Genomic DNA, 17,167 nt, shown 5'->3' on the forward strand with positions numbered 1-17,167 from the left:
TAAAAGCATATAAGCCAACGTTGCATGAAATAAAAATCGAGTAAGAAAAATGAGAAAGATATTGCCAAAATCGAGTGTTTTATTAATTAAAGTAAAATATTACAAATATGGAAAAAAACTCTAAAAGGGAGAGTTGGCCCTATAACTATTATATCTAACCCTTAGAGGCTCTATACGCCTCAGTACATCTTCTTGTCGGGCTTCCAGTCGCGATTTCCCTTGTCGAAGATCCAGTTCCTCGCGAGTAGTAGTGGAAATCTTGTCAGCCAAGATTTTCAGAGCCCCCACACTCCCCTCAGGACCTACTTGACTCAAAGCATCCCTCAGCTCATCAAATTCCTTCATCTTCTCATTGATTTGGTGTTCAGCAAAGAACACTTGAGCGGAGAAATCCCGGTGCTCTTCATACAGAGGCATTGCCTCATTCAGGAGCCCCAAGAACTCCTGGAGAGGAGTTCTCACGGAAGCAATGACGTTCCGCTGCAGAAGTTGGTTAATGAGCCCTGCAAGCTCTTCAGCCAGGGAGAGAAAGGAATATAGTTCCTAGAACAAATCCTGATCAAAGGCCAAGCTCCGGATTTAATTGAGAAGACGACGACTAGCCATGGTTAAAGGAGTTTGTAGAAAGGGAAAGAAAGACTCTGGAGAAGTTACTGAAAAGAAGTAATGAGGAGTTTGAAGAAGTTACTGAAGAAAAGTAACAAGAAACGCTCTATTTATAGTGCTCATAACAAAGGATTACACTAATTAATGGAAATCAGTTGCCAACTCTTCACCTTATGGTTATAGGCCACGTAGGTTACCACTACCATCGTAAATAGCTTTGGCCTTTGATGGACAAAGACTTTCACTGGATCAAGAAAACGTGGTAAAAGACTGCAATAAATTGGCCTATTTCCCAGAAATCAAGCGATGACTGCATAAATAGTGCGTTGAAATTTGGACGGTGCAACAATAGTAAGTAGCCGTCAGAAAATGAAGCATAAATGCATTGTAGAAAATGAAGATACTTGGCAAATTAAAGGTTAGATTATATAGCCCAAAAGTCAAGTGCCAAAGACGTTGTCGAAATAAGTACATGAAGTTTGGCATCAAAGGCCATGATCAAAACAATGTCATCACAAACTGACAAATGAAGAGAGAAATCCTAAAGCTGAGATTTGAAAGAATTCAAGCGGTCAACAAAGGTGGCAATTTTGGCCTCGAGATCCTTCTTGACAGCCTGGTCAATCTCCAAATCCTTGATAACTTCCTTCGTCGAGAAAACCAGAGCTTTGGATTCCTTAGTCAGCGCATCCAGTTGAGTCTTCACAGCAGGCCCTTCCTCGACCAAATCAACTCATTTCTTCTCCAACTTGACAATCTCTCGATGGAGCTCCTCAAGTTTAGTGTCGACATCGGATATGTCATCTGCAATTAAAACCTTCCTGGCAGTGAATCTCTTGAAGTCCTTTTTCATCGCCGCAATCTGAGCTTTACCAGAAGAGACTTTGGCTTCCTTGAGGCTAACAGCTTGGCCCACGTCCTTTTCTTGATGGAAAGTGGCTAAGGCGTCCATAAAAAAGGATTGAAGGTTGGCCAAAGCAGCAGTCTGGCGAGAATCATGCCTTTGACCAAGCAGGAAGATGAACAATTCCTTAGCAGTATGACTCGCTTGAGAGTCAGCTCGAATCTGGTCGAGGAATCCACTGTCGAAAACAATAGCCTTCAGCCGGCCCAGGCTCTCCTCAATTTGCTGAAGGTTAGCTATCCCACTGGATTGAGCAGTCTCAGCAGTAGCATCAGCTTGACGAGGCGGAGAGTCCCATTCCAAAGTGCCATCGAGAAAGCCATCAAAAGCCGCCAGTGGGTCTGTCTCAAATAAGGTGTCAAGCTTCTCACTAGACGCATGAGATGAAGAACCACCCTTGGCTTGAGGTGAAGGCTGCACAGTAGCAGTTGTCGACTTTGGAGGAGGCATGGGGCTAGTATCCTTGTCAGGTTGCACTCTCGAGTGCGAGTCATCAGCTGGCTGCAGGATCTCGACCTGAGGAGCCTCCTCTTCATGAATAGGAGAAGTTGCACCTTGAGTTTCCTGCGGGAGAAAGTCAGAAAAGTTAGCCTTGGCCTTTTTAGTAAAATAGGGTGCACATCCAGGGCGCTGCCAAGCGATTGGTTGTGAATCCAAATCGAAAACCAAGTTGTCCCAATCAGAACTAGTCACTAGTATCTGGATCACTGGAAGAATTCGATAGAGTCAAAACTAGGGGAAAAGTGGGTTTTAGGATAACCCTAGGCACAGCCAGCTTAGACAGGCCAACCTTCTGGAGAAGGAAAAAGGTTTTTCAAAAAGAAGGCTCAAAGCAGAAGGTTGAAAATTCATGGGGATGAATGATTACCTTGCGAATAGGCCCTTTGGAAGGACTAGAGTTGGTGGAGCTCTTGGAATGGTGAGAAGACTGGCGACCAGATTTGCTCCTGGTCTTCTTTTTCCCCTCAGCTGTCGAAGTCTTTTTGATCGAAGATGCGGCCTTAGGGGGTTTCTCGACGCCCCCAGTTTTGGATTTTGCAAGATTGGGAGCTGGAGAATTTTCACGGGATGGAGGATTGGAAGTGGAATGCTCGTGGACATCAACCTGAGAAAAGGGCAAAACTCGATTTGAGTGGCAAGTCACAAACTAAAAATGCCGCAAAGTATTTCTGAAAATGAGAAACATACCTGAATAGTGGTGTTGCCACCACCTTCCTTGCCATCGATTTCAGGCTGAGCATCAGACACCAATGGAGAAGCCTTGCTTGTTGTTGAAGCGCCAGCCACTTTGGCCTTCTTTTGGCTAACTGAAGTAGTAGGCTTAGCTTTCCTTTTTCGACCCTGCAAAAGAAAATATTAGTCAATATTTCAAAGAAGCTAAAAGGAAAGGAAGAAGCCAAAAGGAAAATACCTTGAGCTTGTCAGCGAGGCTAACATTATCTTCCTCATCATCATCATCCTCAATCCCAACAGGATTATCCTTAGAAGAGTGGACCACCGGGGAAATAACTCGAGGAGCTGGTTGGGTGATGACTTCAGCTGCAAATGGAAAGAGAAGTTAAGAAGTAAAACAGCAAAATCAAGGCCAAGTCGAAATATTACCTTGACCAATACGCATATTCAGCGATATGTGGTTGAAGATTTCGACGGGCACATGATACGGGAAGTCCCATAAGTGGTATTTAGTCTAAGTCACTCGCTTTCGAGGAGGAAGAGCTTGATTGGCTAACACATTTAAACTTACATGGTCAACCCATTTGGGCAAGACCGGTGGAAAAGCCAATGCAAGCCTACTCGTAGGCAAAGATGGGAACCTAAAGCCAGTTTTTCGAATGACAAAAGATAGACCTTCCTCACCAGGAAGAATGACTAACTTGGATTTTTTAGCTTTAGATTCCCATTTTTGCCTTAAAACCTGAGCTGCTTTCGCAACTGTATCTCGAAGGCGAAGAGTTGGATACTATACCACACCAAAGAACTCTTGAAAAGACCGGATTTCTGCCAGGTGCATACCTTTGGTCTTCTTGAAGTCCTGCTTCTGCAAAAGAAAAACATCTGTCATGCATTGAAGACAATCTACAAGAGGCTTCGAAATCTGGGTCCAATACTCAGACCACCAGGTTTTAAAGGCCCTAGTGGCATAGTATGAAGGAGCATAGTTGAAAGGGCTCAGATTGAGGAGTCTCTTGTTATAGAAGTGAACAGTTGTGTCAAAAACAGAAGCCTTCTTGATGGTCCCAGGATATAGGACAAGGCTCTTGTCGAACAAGGTGTTGGGCAAAGCTTGACTAAGCCCAAACTGTCGAGAAACCAATTGAGGATTGTAGCCACACAAAGTGTAGTCGCTGATAGCAAAGCCTACAGTCAAAACCCTGGGCGAAAGGATGGTCCTCCAGAGCGTAACGTGGTGTTCCTTGGGTGACGCAGGGTCACACGTGTTAGGGTAAGAGTTCTTCAGCCAGAAAGGGCCACGAATAGCTTTTCCATAAGGAGAAAAACTAGAGCGATAATGCTTTAGCTCAAGAAACATGGTAAAATATTTCCTGAAATCAGCCTCAAAGCTCGACGAGTCATAGGCCGGGGTCAGGGTTTCAAGCCTGTGAACGTCAATCCTAGTGCTAAAAACAGTTGGGGGATTGTCTCGCACCGGCAAGAGAGATTCGAAAACCGCATTCAACCAAAGTTGAAATAACCACAGAGGTCCAGCTGCATTCAAAGAAACGATCTTGGTACTCCGAACGTCCTCGATAGCTTCATTCAGCATTTGATAGAGGTTACCAAGAACAAGCCTAGCCATAGCGAGTTGTCGACCCTCGTGGATCAAGTTGGCTAAAGGTAAAATCTTGGCAGGTATACGCAAGGACTTGGTACAAAAGACATAAGCTGAAAGCCAATATAACAAGAACGCGACATGTTCAGCATCAGACACCTCACCACTCTTGACATAATGGTCCTTAATAAACCGACCAAATGAGATGTTATCAGTAGGAATCGAGATGGGGCTAGCAGCTGCAGGCGCGGAGTGATAATCATCACCAATGGGCCACAATCCAGTGATGGCAGCAACATCCAGAAGGGTTGGGGTAATCATGCCAAAGGGGACATGAAGGCAGTTAGTAGACCTCTCCCAAAAGTAGAGCGCACTCAACAGCATGGCTGGGTTATACGAGATTTGAGATCTCGACAGCTGAATCAAATCGAGAATCTCAACATCTTTCCAATGCTGCCCCTTGTGCTCCTCAACCCTATCTAACCATTTGAGATAGGCCTTGTCGTTAGCAGAGGGGTTAGGAGGGGCTGAACGAAAGGCCCTTTTTGGATCATTGAGGAATGGCATGCGGTAAGAGGGTTGGAAAGCCAAAATGAGTTCGGTGAATGATTCGTGTTCATCAGGGAGACTATTAGGCCTATCATGCTTCACTACTTTCAAAGGACCCAAAATGGCGCGTAAAGTACCATTAACAGAGAAAGGAATGAGTACCTGGGATTTCCAGATAGCTCTCTTCTCCGCTTCGTTGGAGGGTTCTGGAATTGCCACGCGTTTGGACTCATCCAGCTCAAGCTCGGTGGCCAATGGAATGGTCTGGTCAGGGTCAGAAGCCATTGAAGAAGATGATAGGTGCGCTGAAGAAGACGGAGTAAGAACTCTGGAGAAGAAAGTTGAAAGCTTTTGAAGAAGGCAAAGCTTGAAGAGGAGCGTTAATGGGGTATTTATAAGCAGAAATGCAGACGGAACCAAGGCAGCATTGTGCTCCAGTTTATAAAATTTGGGGTCCAAGTGAATATTTTATTAATTAAATCACGTCGTTGCCCAGCTTTTTGGTATAAATGTAATCATGGCCCTAAAAAGGCTATAACTGTCAGCTAGTTGAAAGTCATCAGACGTTATGACTATTGATTGGACCTAAGAATCGAGCGGCCAGGGTTGCAAGGCATTTGAATTACTAAGATTGAATGGTCGCGATAAAAAATGCTTGGTGTCTTCAAGCTAAAGCAATCGACAACCAACATTTTCGGGGGGCAACTGTTGAATTAAAATTATTAATGTTACATTTCTCGACATCAATGTTGGAAAGATGGTTTCTCGACATAAGGGACCATGGTAAGACTTGTGACTCATCAAGTGACATTCCCCAAGTCAAGATAGTAAAGTAAATTTTGACAAACTCAGCGGAGGAAGCAGTTACCAAGTGATGGGTAGTTATCAGCACGTGCGTGTACCCACGATGCCACGAATGGCGACGGTTACCCACGACTCAAGACCACCCACGTTGCAAATAGACAATTAAAATCACGTGCTCAAAACCTCCGGCTGAACGTGGGGCAAGGCGCCAAAATTCAAACCCATGAAGCCCGCGCGCACTGAAGAACAACCGTCAAGAACGTGGAGGAAGAGAAAACACTATAAATATGAGAAGAATCATCAGAAAAAAGGTTCCCAACTCAACTCTGAAAAACTCACTAAAAGGCTCTCATGTCCGAATCAATGAGACTCAAGGAGCAAGACGTGATGATGGAGGAGTACGTTGCAGAACCAGCTGTTTATCTTTCCCGCATTTAAGCTTGTCGCTTTATCTGTTAATTTCCTGTAGAGATTTATCATTCCTGTTGTTTAATTTCCTGTCGAGATTTACTTTTCTTGCAGTTTTCCCTTTGCTTTGTTACGCTTTGATCTTCATGTAATTAATCTGTGTTTAATGAAGTCCAGTTTCTTTTAAATCGTTCATCTTTGTCGAAAAATATCAGCTCACACACAACACTTTGGCAAGACGTTTTCCCAAAAGGACCCTGATTTTAAACTTCCTTTAGTCGAACTAAGAGGATATTTGTTTACCAAAAACCATCGTAAACACTTATCTAGTATTTTTTAAGTTGCTTATCTATAATATTAATAAAAGCAAAGTTTTGCAGCCTTGGGGGCAAAAAAGTCTTTCAACAATTTATTCCAATATCTATGAGAGTTGGGTATGGATATTTTTGTAAAAAAGTCATTTTATTTCACTCAGGTTTGATCTCAGCCATTCATTCATATCAATTTCATTCCTTCTTTCATTCAATCAATGGATTTATTAAATTAGTGAAACGGTTTTCAGTTTCAAAACTGTAAACAGACGCTTCCCCTTTCACCTTACCTTCTTCCTTTTCTCCTTCTCTCAGCCGTTTCTAGGTTTCAAGTCGTTTAAAACCTTCTCTCAGACACACTGCTTTTCCGTGTCTGCCTCTGATTTCAGCACCTCCTCGACACCCTCCCTCGCCCTTCCACCGCCGTCTGGCAAACCTTCATCATGGGCTTCATCTGCGACCAGGTGTGTATTTCATCTCTGGTGGTGTTGTGCTGTTAATTTAGAAAGAAATTATCTGATTTCGTTTGTGATATGGTAGGATTCAGAACTGATATCGTTTCCCTTTTTTCCCTAATCCTGATGGAGAAGATTGCTGAGGTTTGGCACCGGAAATAGTTCCTTGAATGGTGGCTGCTGGCTGGGTGCCAGGGTTTTCATACTCGATTTGGGTTTTCCTGCAATTTTTCAGGTTGGTTTCTCTTTCTCACATCTGTGATTCGTTCATCCTCCGAGCATCCATTTGTTCCCTTTGTTTTTTTTCCCAGTTCGTGATGGAGATGATTTTTGGCTAATTTTCAGACACAACAGCTTTCTGGGACAAAATATTCTGACATTTTTTTAAGATATCTTCTATTCCATTCCAGAAACAATAATGACCAAAAGTTCAAATCAAAACAGCTTATTAGTTTATGCAATTTGGTTCTGCTTCAGCATGTTTGACTGAGAGATCTCATGCTTAAGGAAATTGCTTCATCTGCTTATCACAAAGAAATTCCAGAGTTTGCTCATCACATGTATCTCTATTTGGGATGTTCACACCATGGGTATGAGAATTTTCTTGCAATGAGTTATATGATTGATTTAGTGCCCCATGAACTGTTAGTTGGGCATCGTTGCTTTTAACTTGAGAGATTGTGCTGAGAAACATAGCAGAATGCATCATGCAGCTCCTGAATGCATTGCCTTTGATCTTTTATGATATATCCTAATTTAAGAGATCTAATTAATGTAGCCTTTAGATTTCAGATATTTGATTTATGGGTTTTTCTGTAGTGGGAGACTATCTGCCATAGGGTTTTCTTTATGGTGGGCAGGAGTACACTTCTTTTTGTATAGATGCCTAGCCTTAGTGAGTTTGGGAATACAATTAATAGCAGATCATCCAAAAACTTACAATTAATGGCAGCTTGGAAGGAAAAATTGCAGAAGCAATTTCTGAAAATTGGGCTAATCTTGAGCCAAAAACATAATTTTCTTTCATGAACCAAAAACATAATTTTCCTTAAATTTTTTCATGGTTTTCTAGACTTTTTAGACAGTGATTGGGTTTGGATCTCTTGATGACATGAAAATGCCTCAACTACTGTTTTACCTTGGTATTATATATGTTCTCTTGGAGTAAAAAATGCAGGATGTTATGGCTCATTATACAGAAGTAGAATTTATTGCAGCAACAGTTGTAAATCAATCCTTATGGATCAAGAAATTGTTGCTTGATTTGCAAATGGAGCAGATGGAGCACACGAAGTTCTTTGTTGATAATTAAGCTATTATATCAATATCCGACAATCCATTGTTTCAGAGAAAGACCAAACATTCAAAGATCAAGTTTTATTTTCTTAGAGAAGCTGAATGGTAGGAGTCTAGGAGAAGTAACTTAAGAATATTGCATAGCTGAAGAGCAAGTGGCAGAAGTTTTCATCAAAGCATTCCCCAAAGTGAATTTTGAGTTTTCAGCTAATCATTCAAGGAGGAATGTTGATACTTTGACTTGGTAGCCGTTTGCAGAAGTTCAAATTTAGATTTACTGATTTTCAGTTGTTATTTAAGTTTGAATAACTCTTATGACGGCTGGATATTTGAAGTTTGGTAGATTGTTAGTCAGTTGTCATATTATATTTTGTTTGGTTCTATATTGCAGTTTGTAATTATATTTAAAAGGCAAGTTATGATTAATGAAAATTCACAATTCTTCATCATATACGTTTTTCTCTTTGATATTGTTCATTTTCTTATGAGATACCATAAATTGGAAGAGGTTTTCATTCAAATTTAAAATAGGTTTATGTTCAAAATTGCAATGTTGAATTAGTTCTGGATTGTAAGAAGTTTCTTTGTCTTATGACATGTTCTGTGCCTTAACAATATGCTCCAAATATCTGTATCTTGGCATCTTTTTTCCCGTTATATTGATCTAATAAAGAAACCTGGAGTCCATAGGTGATCTGAGTATGTTGTTATGTAAGAACGAATTCAAAGTTGTGCAATTTTTACATGTGTGGTATCAATAGCTGATCTAAATATGTTGTTCTTTTTATATGTCCAACATCCAATGCCAACATTGGTACTTGATTAATCATCCACAGCCAAATTTTTCCATGGCATTTACTTCAAAATAGTCCTGAAAGCCTGCAATATTTTTTTGTGCACATTATTTGACAGTTGAATCATCCACAGCCATAGGGTGACAATTTGAGTTGTTGTTACAAAAACATGCACAACACATTGAAAGAAAGAAAGAAAAATGGTTTCCGAGATCTCTGTTTCTTCTTCTAAGCGCTCTTCAGCTACTCCTAACTTCTCTAACTCATTCACTGCAAGGTACTAACTTCCACTAACTTTTGTACTATCACTTGCATTATGTAAACTTTTAATAAACCATAGTACCATCTAGGTCTGCCAGTGTATCTTTCTAAATTCCTTCCACTAAATTTTGGAATTATGAAGCTCATATTGTGTCTCTTTGTTTTGTTTTGACTAGCAGCTGTGTAACACCAGTAAATTATTAAAAAAATTGAAACTGATTGGGGTTGTGCAAAAGCAATAATATGGAGATGATTTGATTAAATTAAAACACAGGGGTTTGCAAAATGATGAAATCCCAAAGGAATTTTAGTGAAGCTTACAATTGAATATTAAAGGTACATAAATTAATAAATTTAAATATTTATTACTATGCACTATTAAATCTATTAAAAAGATTGAAGCTGAAGGGGTTGTGCACAAGTAATAATGTGGAAATGATTTGATTAAATTAAAACATAAGGGAGTTAGCAAAGATATGGAATCCCAAGAGAATTTTACTGAAGCTTACAATTGAATATTAAAGGTACATAAATTAATATATTTATTAGTATATTAAAAATTAATGTAATTCTTGCCTTTTGGTTTCTTTCTTTGATGTTAGACCCACACTCTTGAGCTCTATATATAGTTACAATAGTATGTGCATAGGCATCAAAGCCAGAGCTAATATTATGTCATGGCTAACTCAATGAATCCATATTCTGTCATGTGCAACACTTGCTCTTCTTTGTTGATTTACTCTCTCTTATATGTTTTCATCTTAATAGTTTCATTTTGGCTCTAATTTACTTGGTGCAGAACTATGGTAAGATTGGTGCAGATGTGGTGGAATACCTACAGCTCCCAGATGATGGAGAATTTCTCCTTACTGACCCATTGGGTGTGACCAAGGAAGTATCCTTTAATTGTGTGTATAACTTTTTCTAGATAATCATGTGTATTCAAACTCTACTATATATTTTTATCCTTGCTGATTAATGAATGTTATTTGATTGATACACTTGATATATATTAAGCTTTCAACTGGCCAATTATTTACCAGCAACGAAACAAATTTGCTCATCATCAGTTCAAACCAATTCACCATATTTAATTAAAAGAAAACATCAGAATTCATAAACTAATTTATTATATCTTTTAATCAATAAAATATATTTAAATCAAGACAAATTTAACAAAAACAACACACAAAAAAAACCAAAAAATGAGTATCCCCCGTGCATCGCACTGGTAAAAAACACTAGTTATTAATATTGGGATAGATTATAGCTAAAGTATTTCATCCGTGTATTGTTTACTTTGAAAAGAACTACAATTACAATGGGGAAAATCAGCCTACTTGCGGTATCAAATGCACTGAACAACATAATAATTGATTAAACAGGAGCTGCTTTGGTCGACTTTCCTTTTTGGAGTCCTCAAGTTACATGACTTGCTTCACATGAAAAAGAAGAAAAACACCATTTTAAGACTTCGCAGAAGATTAATTGATGGGGCCATGGGGGTACCTAACCTGCATTTCCCATTATCATAAACTCCAATTGTATTTTTTTTTTTTTGTTATGCTTTCCTAAGGTACTAACCTAACTCCAATGATGTAAATTCCTTATGATTTCATTCCCAAGGTTTAAGGAATTTAAGATTCTCCCTCAAATGACTATTCTATTGGAGAAAGATAACTAGATAAGTGCACTTATTTTTATTTTGCAAGGATGGTTTATATAGAGTCCACAAATAGTATTCAGAACTATTTGTTGTCTTCATCATCTCGTGTTATTCAACAATCAATGAAGATCTAGATCCTCTTTCAACCAACCAATCCCTAGAAGCACGTAATTTCCCTTATCATCAATTCAATGAACATGATCAGATTTGGATAATCTATGTTGCTTCAAGAAAGCCATACAACTCCTTCAAATCTCGAGGAAAGCTGACACATTATACACTTCCTATCACTATCGGGAAAAACACATATAGTGGCGTGGATGGACACGTTATCTTCCACTACTGTCCCTCTTATTTTTTAACTAAAGGTATGACCGCGGCTTACCGTGAGATTAATCACCCGTTTAATTATTAGTGCACTAAGCGGTATGAAGTTGATTAAAGAGTTTGATTTTCCTATTCGCAAGATTTGTAAGTCGAATGTTTAATCACTTACTTAAAGAATGAAGTGCTAACTATTACATCAACGTACTTAATTCATTATTGTAGAAATACCAATAATGTCGCTCCATTTCCACCCTCATCTAGGGTGAGAAAAAAAAGAAGAGAAATAGGGTGAGAAAAAAAAAGAGAAATAGATATAATGAGTGATATAAAAGAGAAGGAAGAGATAAAAAAAATGAAATTGAAGAAAGTGAGATTACAATGACTTATATTTATAGGCTTATTTAATTAAAATAGAGATATTTGATAAATTAATTTTAAGTAGTTGGCTTAATTACATTTTGGTCCCCTAATTTTGACTATAGATGATTTTGGTCCTCCAATAATTTTTGGAGTAGATTAGTCCCTCAACTTTTTAATTGTTACAAATCAAATCTCTCTATCATTATTATCCTATATAAACTCTCAAATCCTCATTTTTTTCAAAGAAATTCTTCATAAGTTGAATCAATTTAATCATTGTAATGCTATTTCGAATAACTGGTAGATGAAAAAGATTTTGCTGGGAGAAATAACTCTACCATGATGAGGATGTTTCCGACTCGAAGAAGATAAAATGAAAATCAAATTATATTTGTGAGTGGTAACCAATTTCTTAGCATAGAATGTTAATCAAACTAAATTTAAACCGACATAAAATCATTATACTTGTGAAAATAGTTCTATTGTGAGAGACCAGAGCATTAAATTATGATTGTACAACCACACATAAATGACTCCCTATTCGACAGTTGGATCAAATGATCATCATTTATTCATATTATCCTTACTTAAAAGTTAAAACACTCCTAAACCCATATATATATAAAGGATATTAATGTTTTTTTAACCTCAGGTATAGATTTGTTTGAGCCGAGATCTCTGCTTAAGCTAAAATAACCACATGTCAATTGATTAAGTTAGAACAACCACATACCAGTTGATATACTATTTGGCGGTGAAATATTAATATTTATATCATAAGAATAATTATTTTTCCCAAAGTATCCCCACTATCGCAACCATGAGACTAAACCCCTAAAAACTCGGGAATCAGGTATGTCTCAAAGATTAATTATTTAGATCACACATATCAATAAAATGGAATGAATGTACATTATTAGAGACCAAAATCATGGAGTCACTAAGTGAACCAAAATTGCTAAAAGAAAAATAAGGAATCGAATTGCAAACTTGCTAAACTAAAGAAACAAAAATTAAAAAAAAAATTAATCTAGGAGAACCACAATCATGAAATCACTAAACGGACTGAAAGTTGTATTAAAAAAAATTTTAAGTATGACTCAGTTAGCTTAAAAAAATTAGAGGGACCAAAGTCACATTTAATCCAAACTAAAGGAATAAAAGTGCAATTAATTTATTTAACTTTCCATTCTATATATTATAAAATAAAGGAATCGAGATATTTTGTCTATGTTTAGTGTTTCTTTCCCTATCCCACCAACAAAATTGTCAATGTAACAGTGATGAGTAATTTTTAAATTAAATAACATAACAATTTTGTTGGTAGGACAACGCATAAGACACCAAAGTGGGATGGATTTTTAGCATTTCTAATTTTCTATCTCAAATGAAGATTCTAGGAACATTTTGGAATTAGAATATTCACCGCATTGATAACCACACCTGAAAAGAACTCTAGTGAAGACCCAACAATAAAAATGCTAAAAAGTATGGTACGAAATACAAGAAATCAAAGCTAGCAAATTGCGTTTCGTTGATTTTTCACTCCTAACATTTAGCTGCTCATCCAACAAACAAACCACTCCAGATCTTGTGCTTTTGGAAAAGTTATATGTATTGCCATGATCTAAATCACTAAGCTTTTTCCTAAATCTATTTACTGTTTAGTTTTGCACAAGATTTTTAAGGGGCCACAATAACAACACATGTTTTCTTGCGACATACATTTGGCATACATATTAGCGGCGGTTTCTAACCGTATATCTCATTCCAATATACCTTAAGAGAAGTTAACAACAAATAAGATTGCATCAGGAAATCAATGGTACATTATTTACAGTGACTGACAGTAAACTAACATGGAGGGGAATTTTTCCCCAACCAACATCCAAGTACATTACATTTTTAATTATGAGAAATGAGAACATAACTAGATAATGTACAAATAAAATACAGATAGAAGAACAGGACATGCATACAAGGCTAGGGCCTAGGGGTCAGCCTTACCAACCACCTGTTCATCACTAGAATCATATTCTTCATCACTTAGCTCCTCCTCATCACTGGATTTCTCTTCTGTAGCAGCTCCTATGTGTTCTGGCTTAGCAAACTTCTCAATGTACTCTGAAAATTGAAGTCAAAGACACATCAGTGTATGATGAGAAATTGTTGTTTCTGAAATAAGTAGTCAGAAATTATACAGAAATTAGATCTACCTATATTTCAAGCTTAGAAAAACAAATGAAAGTGATGCTTTCTACAGGTTAGTGTTCACAAAAGTCAAGAAAAAACAAGTACCAAATTCCCGTAGTAGTCATATGCACAAATGATATTATACATATATCAGGAAGTATAGCCTGTCTGCTGAGGCTAGACACAAGCTTAGAAGACTGACTGATAATGAAGAAATATAAGGGTGTGTTTGGTTGAGAAAACATTTCTAAGACTTTTAATTAAAAACATGTCACCTTGTTTTTACTTTATTTTCGGTTTTCAAACGCTTGTATAGGAAAAGATGACAGTTGTTTGCTTTGTTTCCTATACAAGTATTTGAAAATAGAAAATAAGTGAAAAACTTAGATGATTCTTTTGCAATTAAAAATAGAAAATGAAAAATGAAAACTGAATACATTTTCTCGAACCAACCAGGTAACCTTTTCCTATGGATAAGGTATGAACTTGAGTGAACAATGGGTAGATGGTGAAGATAGACATTTAAGTTTTGATATTATTAACAACTTAAATTCCGCTGGACCAACATTTGATGTAACTCAATGTGTAGGAGACAATGAGCCAACACCCTACAATTAAATATTGAGCTGCAAATTATCCCCATCAACAAACTCAATGGACTGTTTAAATCATTAATGATAATAAACATCTAGGTGGCCTACTAGACAAGTCAGAAGACAGATATACAACCCATTTGGATGCAAACCAAAGAACACTTATTGGAGCTTATCTAATACTTTTTTCCTAGTAGATAAGCTTCGATAAGTCCGTATCCATAGTCTTTTTATTTATTTGCTAAAGTGATTATAGTATATAACAACAATGGAGATAGTGTCTCCTCTTTCACTGGTAAACTTAACACCTAAACTCCTCCATTGCAAGTATATTTCCATATGCACACTAGATACCACCATATATGCCTCACTTTTCTGTTTAAGGATTTGATGGCATCATAGGAGGCAGCTGCAAAATAGTGGCAGAGATGGTGGTAAAGTCAGTTTTGTTGGCAAATGACAACATGCGATAGTAATAGAAGAGGAGAAGCAATAGCTTCTCTGTTAACAATTGGATAACAGTTTGAGGTTATAGATTATCCTAAATTATATCTGTCTGTGAGATTGTACATGCTCGTGCAATGCATTACAGTCCGCACCTACTACCCTGAGCTCTAGAAAGTTAGTTCAAGAGCCCGTTTGGATACAGGCTTATTGGAGCATATCTACTAAAAAGGCACTACATATAAGTGCTCTTTGATTTGCACCCAAACGGGTACTAAATGTCCATCCTGGTTTAGAGTTCAATTATAGCTCAAATAAGAAGAACAAAAGTAAAGGTTCACAGAAAACATAGCAAGCCTTGAAACTAGCCTTGGGATAAGAATATTCAGAAAATGAAATTCCATAAAGGATCAACAATACCTTTAACCCTTTGATCATAAGTAGCTCGGTCACGCATCATTAAAGCTGCAGCTTCTCCATTCAAGGGGTCTGATGGATTTGGATACAGAAGGAGTTGTGGGAGAAACACCTCAAATACATTGACAAGATCTGGAAGAACACAGATTTTGACACATTACAACCAACCAAAAATGTCATAATGGAAAACTTAAATACAACCGCACATTTTCTCAGAAGGTTCATAGAAATGTCATTACCAAACATGGGGCTCCAGGTCTGATTGATAACATCGAGACAAACTGATCCTGACCTGAAATTAATGTTATCCAAGACAATGAACATTTACTCATTCTTAAAATTAACACATGAGGTAAACTATACACTAGATAGTTTCAGAGGAGTAATACAAGATTCTCACATGTCATCAACATTTGGATGATAAATCTTGTTGACAAAGCCTATGGAAGGAGATTTATAAGGATAAGCATCTGGGAGCTCAACTCTTACTTTCCACACACCTCCTTCATAAGGACCTGCAGAATTTATCATATGGATGAAAAGAGGATTGTAGAAAAGCAAAGTGCACAATAAAATAACAGCACCATTGAGTTTCATATCCAGAACCAGAACAGAACAAAAAGAAAAAGTGAAAATCAGTAAACAATAATTGGACACCAACAAAGAAAAAAAAAAGAGCACATGCCAATTATTTTCTAGGGACATTCAGGCTAAGAACCCCAAAAACAAGCACAAAGGGGAAATCAATAAGGGAATTCACAGAAACTGCTTTGTCAAATTAAAACCAATTATATTACTGCTTCCAAAATCTATGTGCAGACTGTGCAGAAAGCACAGAGCAATCAACAAAAGAAACAAAACAATCTTCATACCACACAAATCTAAATCCAGAACCACCAAAGTCAATATCTGGTCAAATATCAAACACCCACCATAGCAAAAAATCTTCATCATCCAAACATTTCCCAAATTCAAGAAACAACAAGAGATAGAGAAAAAGAAAAGTGAAAACATACTCTCTTTGGGTCCATGGAAATGCACATAAAACTCTTGCATTCCATCATTGATCATCTCCACCGTGTAGTCACTCATCATCCTTTGAAAAAATGCAAAAAAACCCAGAATCAAAATCAGAATTCAGAGTCAAACTCAGACACCCAATTGAAAAAAGATTACAACTTGAATGAAAATTAATTGAGAAAAAAAAAGTTTGAGGATTAACAGTTTCATCAAGTCCATCTCTCGCCGCTTGCTTGGGGAAGACATGTTTTTTTTCTGTGATGCTTTTGAGAGAGAGAGAGACAGAGAGAGAGACAGAGAGAAGGTTTGGGAAGATGGCAAACAAGAGGTTTGTGGAAGGAAGAGCCTTTGCTTGTGCTACTCAAAGAAGTAAAATTGGTTCACACAGCAATCATATAAACAAAACTACTGAGTCAGTTTTGGGGATAATAGTTTAATATTGAAATTGTGAATAAATTATATGGCAAATGGATGGAATGGAGAAGCAGATTTGCAATAGAACTCTTATGGCAGTATTGTACTCTATTTTATTACCATATTTTACATGCCTTACACTTTCAAGATTCCTTGCTATCTTATTCACATGTTGCCTCTTCTAATTATCAATTCACTATGTATTTCATAAAAAGATGTTTAAAAATTAATTTTGAAGGGGTGGGGAGTGAATACAATATGAGTTATGTATTTTTTTTAAGCAATGTATTCTACAACAGGTAGTCGTGAGACTAATCTCTCATACGATGATTAATGCTCTAAGCGGAGGTTACGAGTTCGGGTAGTTGCGATTTTTTGTTTTCAAATATAAATTTATACACAAAACGCGTTCGGCAAAGTAAAAAATAGAGTTGAAATAGTTTTTATTTTAATTTCAAAATAATTTGACCTTAATTTTTAAAATCGCAAAAATGATTTTGTGATTATGGTTTTTAGTTTTAAGAGCATGTACGTCAATGCCACCACCCACCACAACCCCGACTCTCCACCACCAT

At 37.4% G+C, this 17,167-nt stretch overlaps 1 protein-coding gene and 1 long non-coding RNA gene across 6 annotated transcripts; one reads left to right on the forward strand and one right to left on the reverse strand.

Moving 5' to 3' along the window:
* Nucleotides 1-6,599: 6,599 nt before the first annotated feature.
* On the forward strand, nt 6,600-10,113 carry LOC130746131 (uncharacterized). 4 transcript variants are annotated; one of them, XR_009022018.1, is made up of 4 exons: nt 6,600-6,816; nt 6,893-7,042; nt 7,153-9,174; nt 9,958-10,112. It is a non-coding gene; the product is annotated as an uncharacterized LOC130746131 (long non-coding RNA). The 4 variants fall into 4 exon arrangements; XR_009022020.1 differs by having other exon boundaries at nt 6,943-7,042; nt 9,958-10,111; XR_009022019.1 differs by having other exon boundaries at nt 6,893-9,174; nt 9,958-10,113.
* Nucleotides 10,114-13,291: 3,178 nt separating this feature from the next.
* On the reverse strand, nt 13,292-16,600 carry LOC130746132 (ubiquitin-conjugating enzyme E2-23 kDa-like). Of its 2 annotated transcripts, XM_057598671.1 has the most exons (7): nt 16,381-16,600; nt 16,175-16,254; nt 15,559-15,673; nt 15,398-15,450; nt 15,162-15,290; nt 14,669-14,706; nt 13,292-13,635 (listed from the first exon to the last, which is right to left on the reverse strand). In XM_057598671.1, the coding sequence occupies exons 1-7, from the start codon at nt 16,422-16,424 to the stop codon at nt 13,600-13,602; spliced, it is 495 nt and encodes a 164-aa protein (XP_057454654.1). In that variant the 5' UTR covers nt 16,425-16,600; the 3' UTR covers nt 13,292-13,599. The 2 variants fall into 2 exon arrangements, with proteins under 2 accessions (XP_057454654.1, XP_057454653.1); XM_057598670.1 differs by lacking the exon at nt 14,669-14,706 and having other exon boundaries at nt 16,381-16,582.
* Between the last annotated feature and the right edge of the window lie 567 nt (nt 16,601-17,167).

Source organism: Lotus japonicus, chromosome 3, assembly GCF_012489685.1.
Source record: "Lotus japonicus ecotype B-129 chromosome 3, LjGifu_v1.2".
Taxonomy (NCBI): domain Eukaryota; kingdom Viridiplantae; phylum Streptophyta; class Magnoliopsida; order Fabales; family Fabaceae; genus Lotus; species Lotus japonicus.

Coding starts and splice junctions, on each gene's coding strand:
- LOC130746132 (XM_057598670.1), bottom strand. CDS start 16,424: ATGTCTTCCCCAAGCAAGCGGCGAGAGATGGACTTGATGAAACT. Junction 15,291..15,397: donor GACCTGGAGCCCCATGTTTG/GTAATGACATTT, acceptor GTGTTCTTCCAG/ATCTTGTCAATGTATTTGAG. Junction 13,636..15,161: donor TTATGATCAAAGGGTTAAAG/GTATTGTTGATC, acceptor TTCAATTTTCAG/AGTACATTGAGAAGTTTGCT.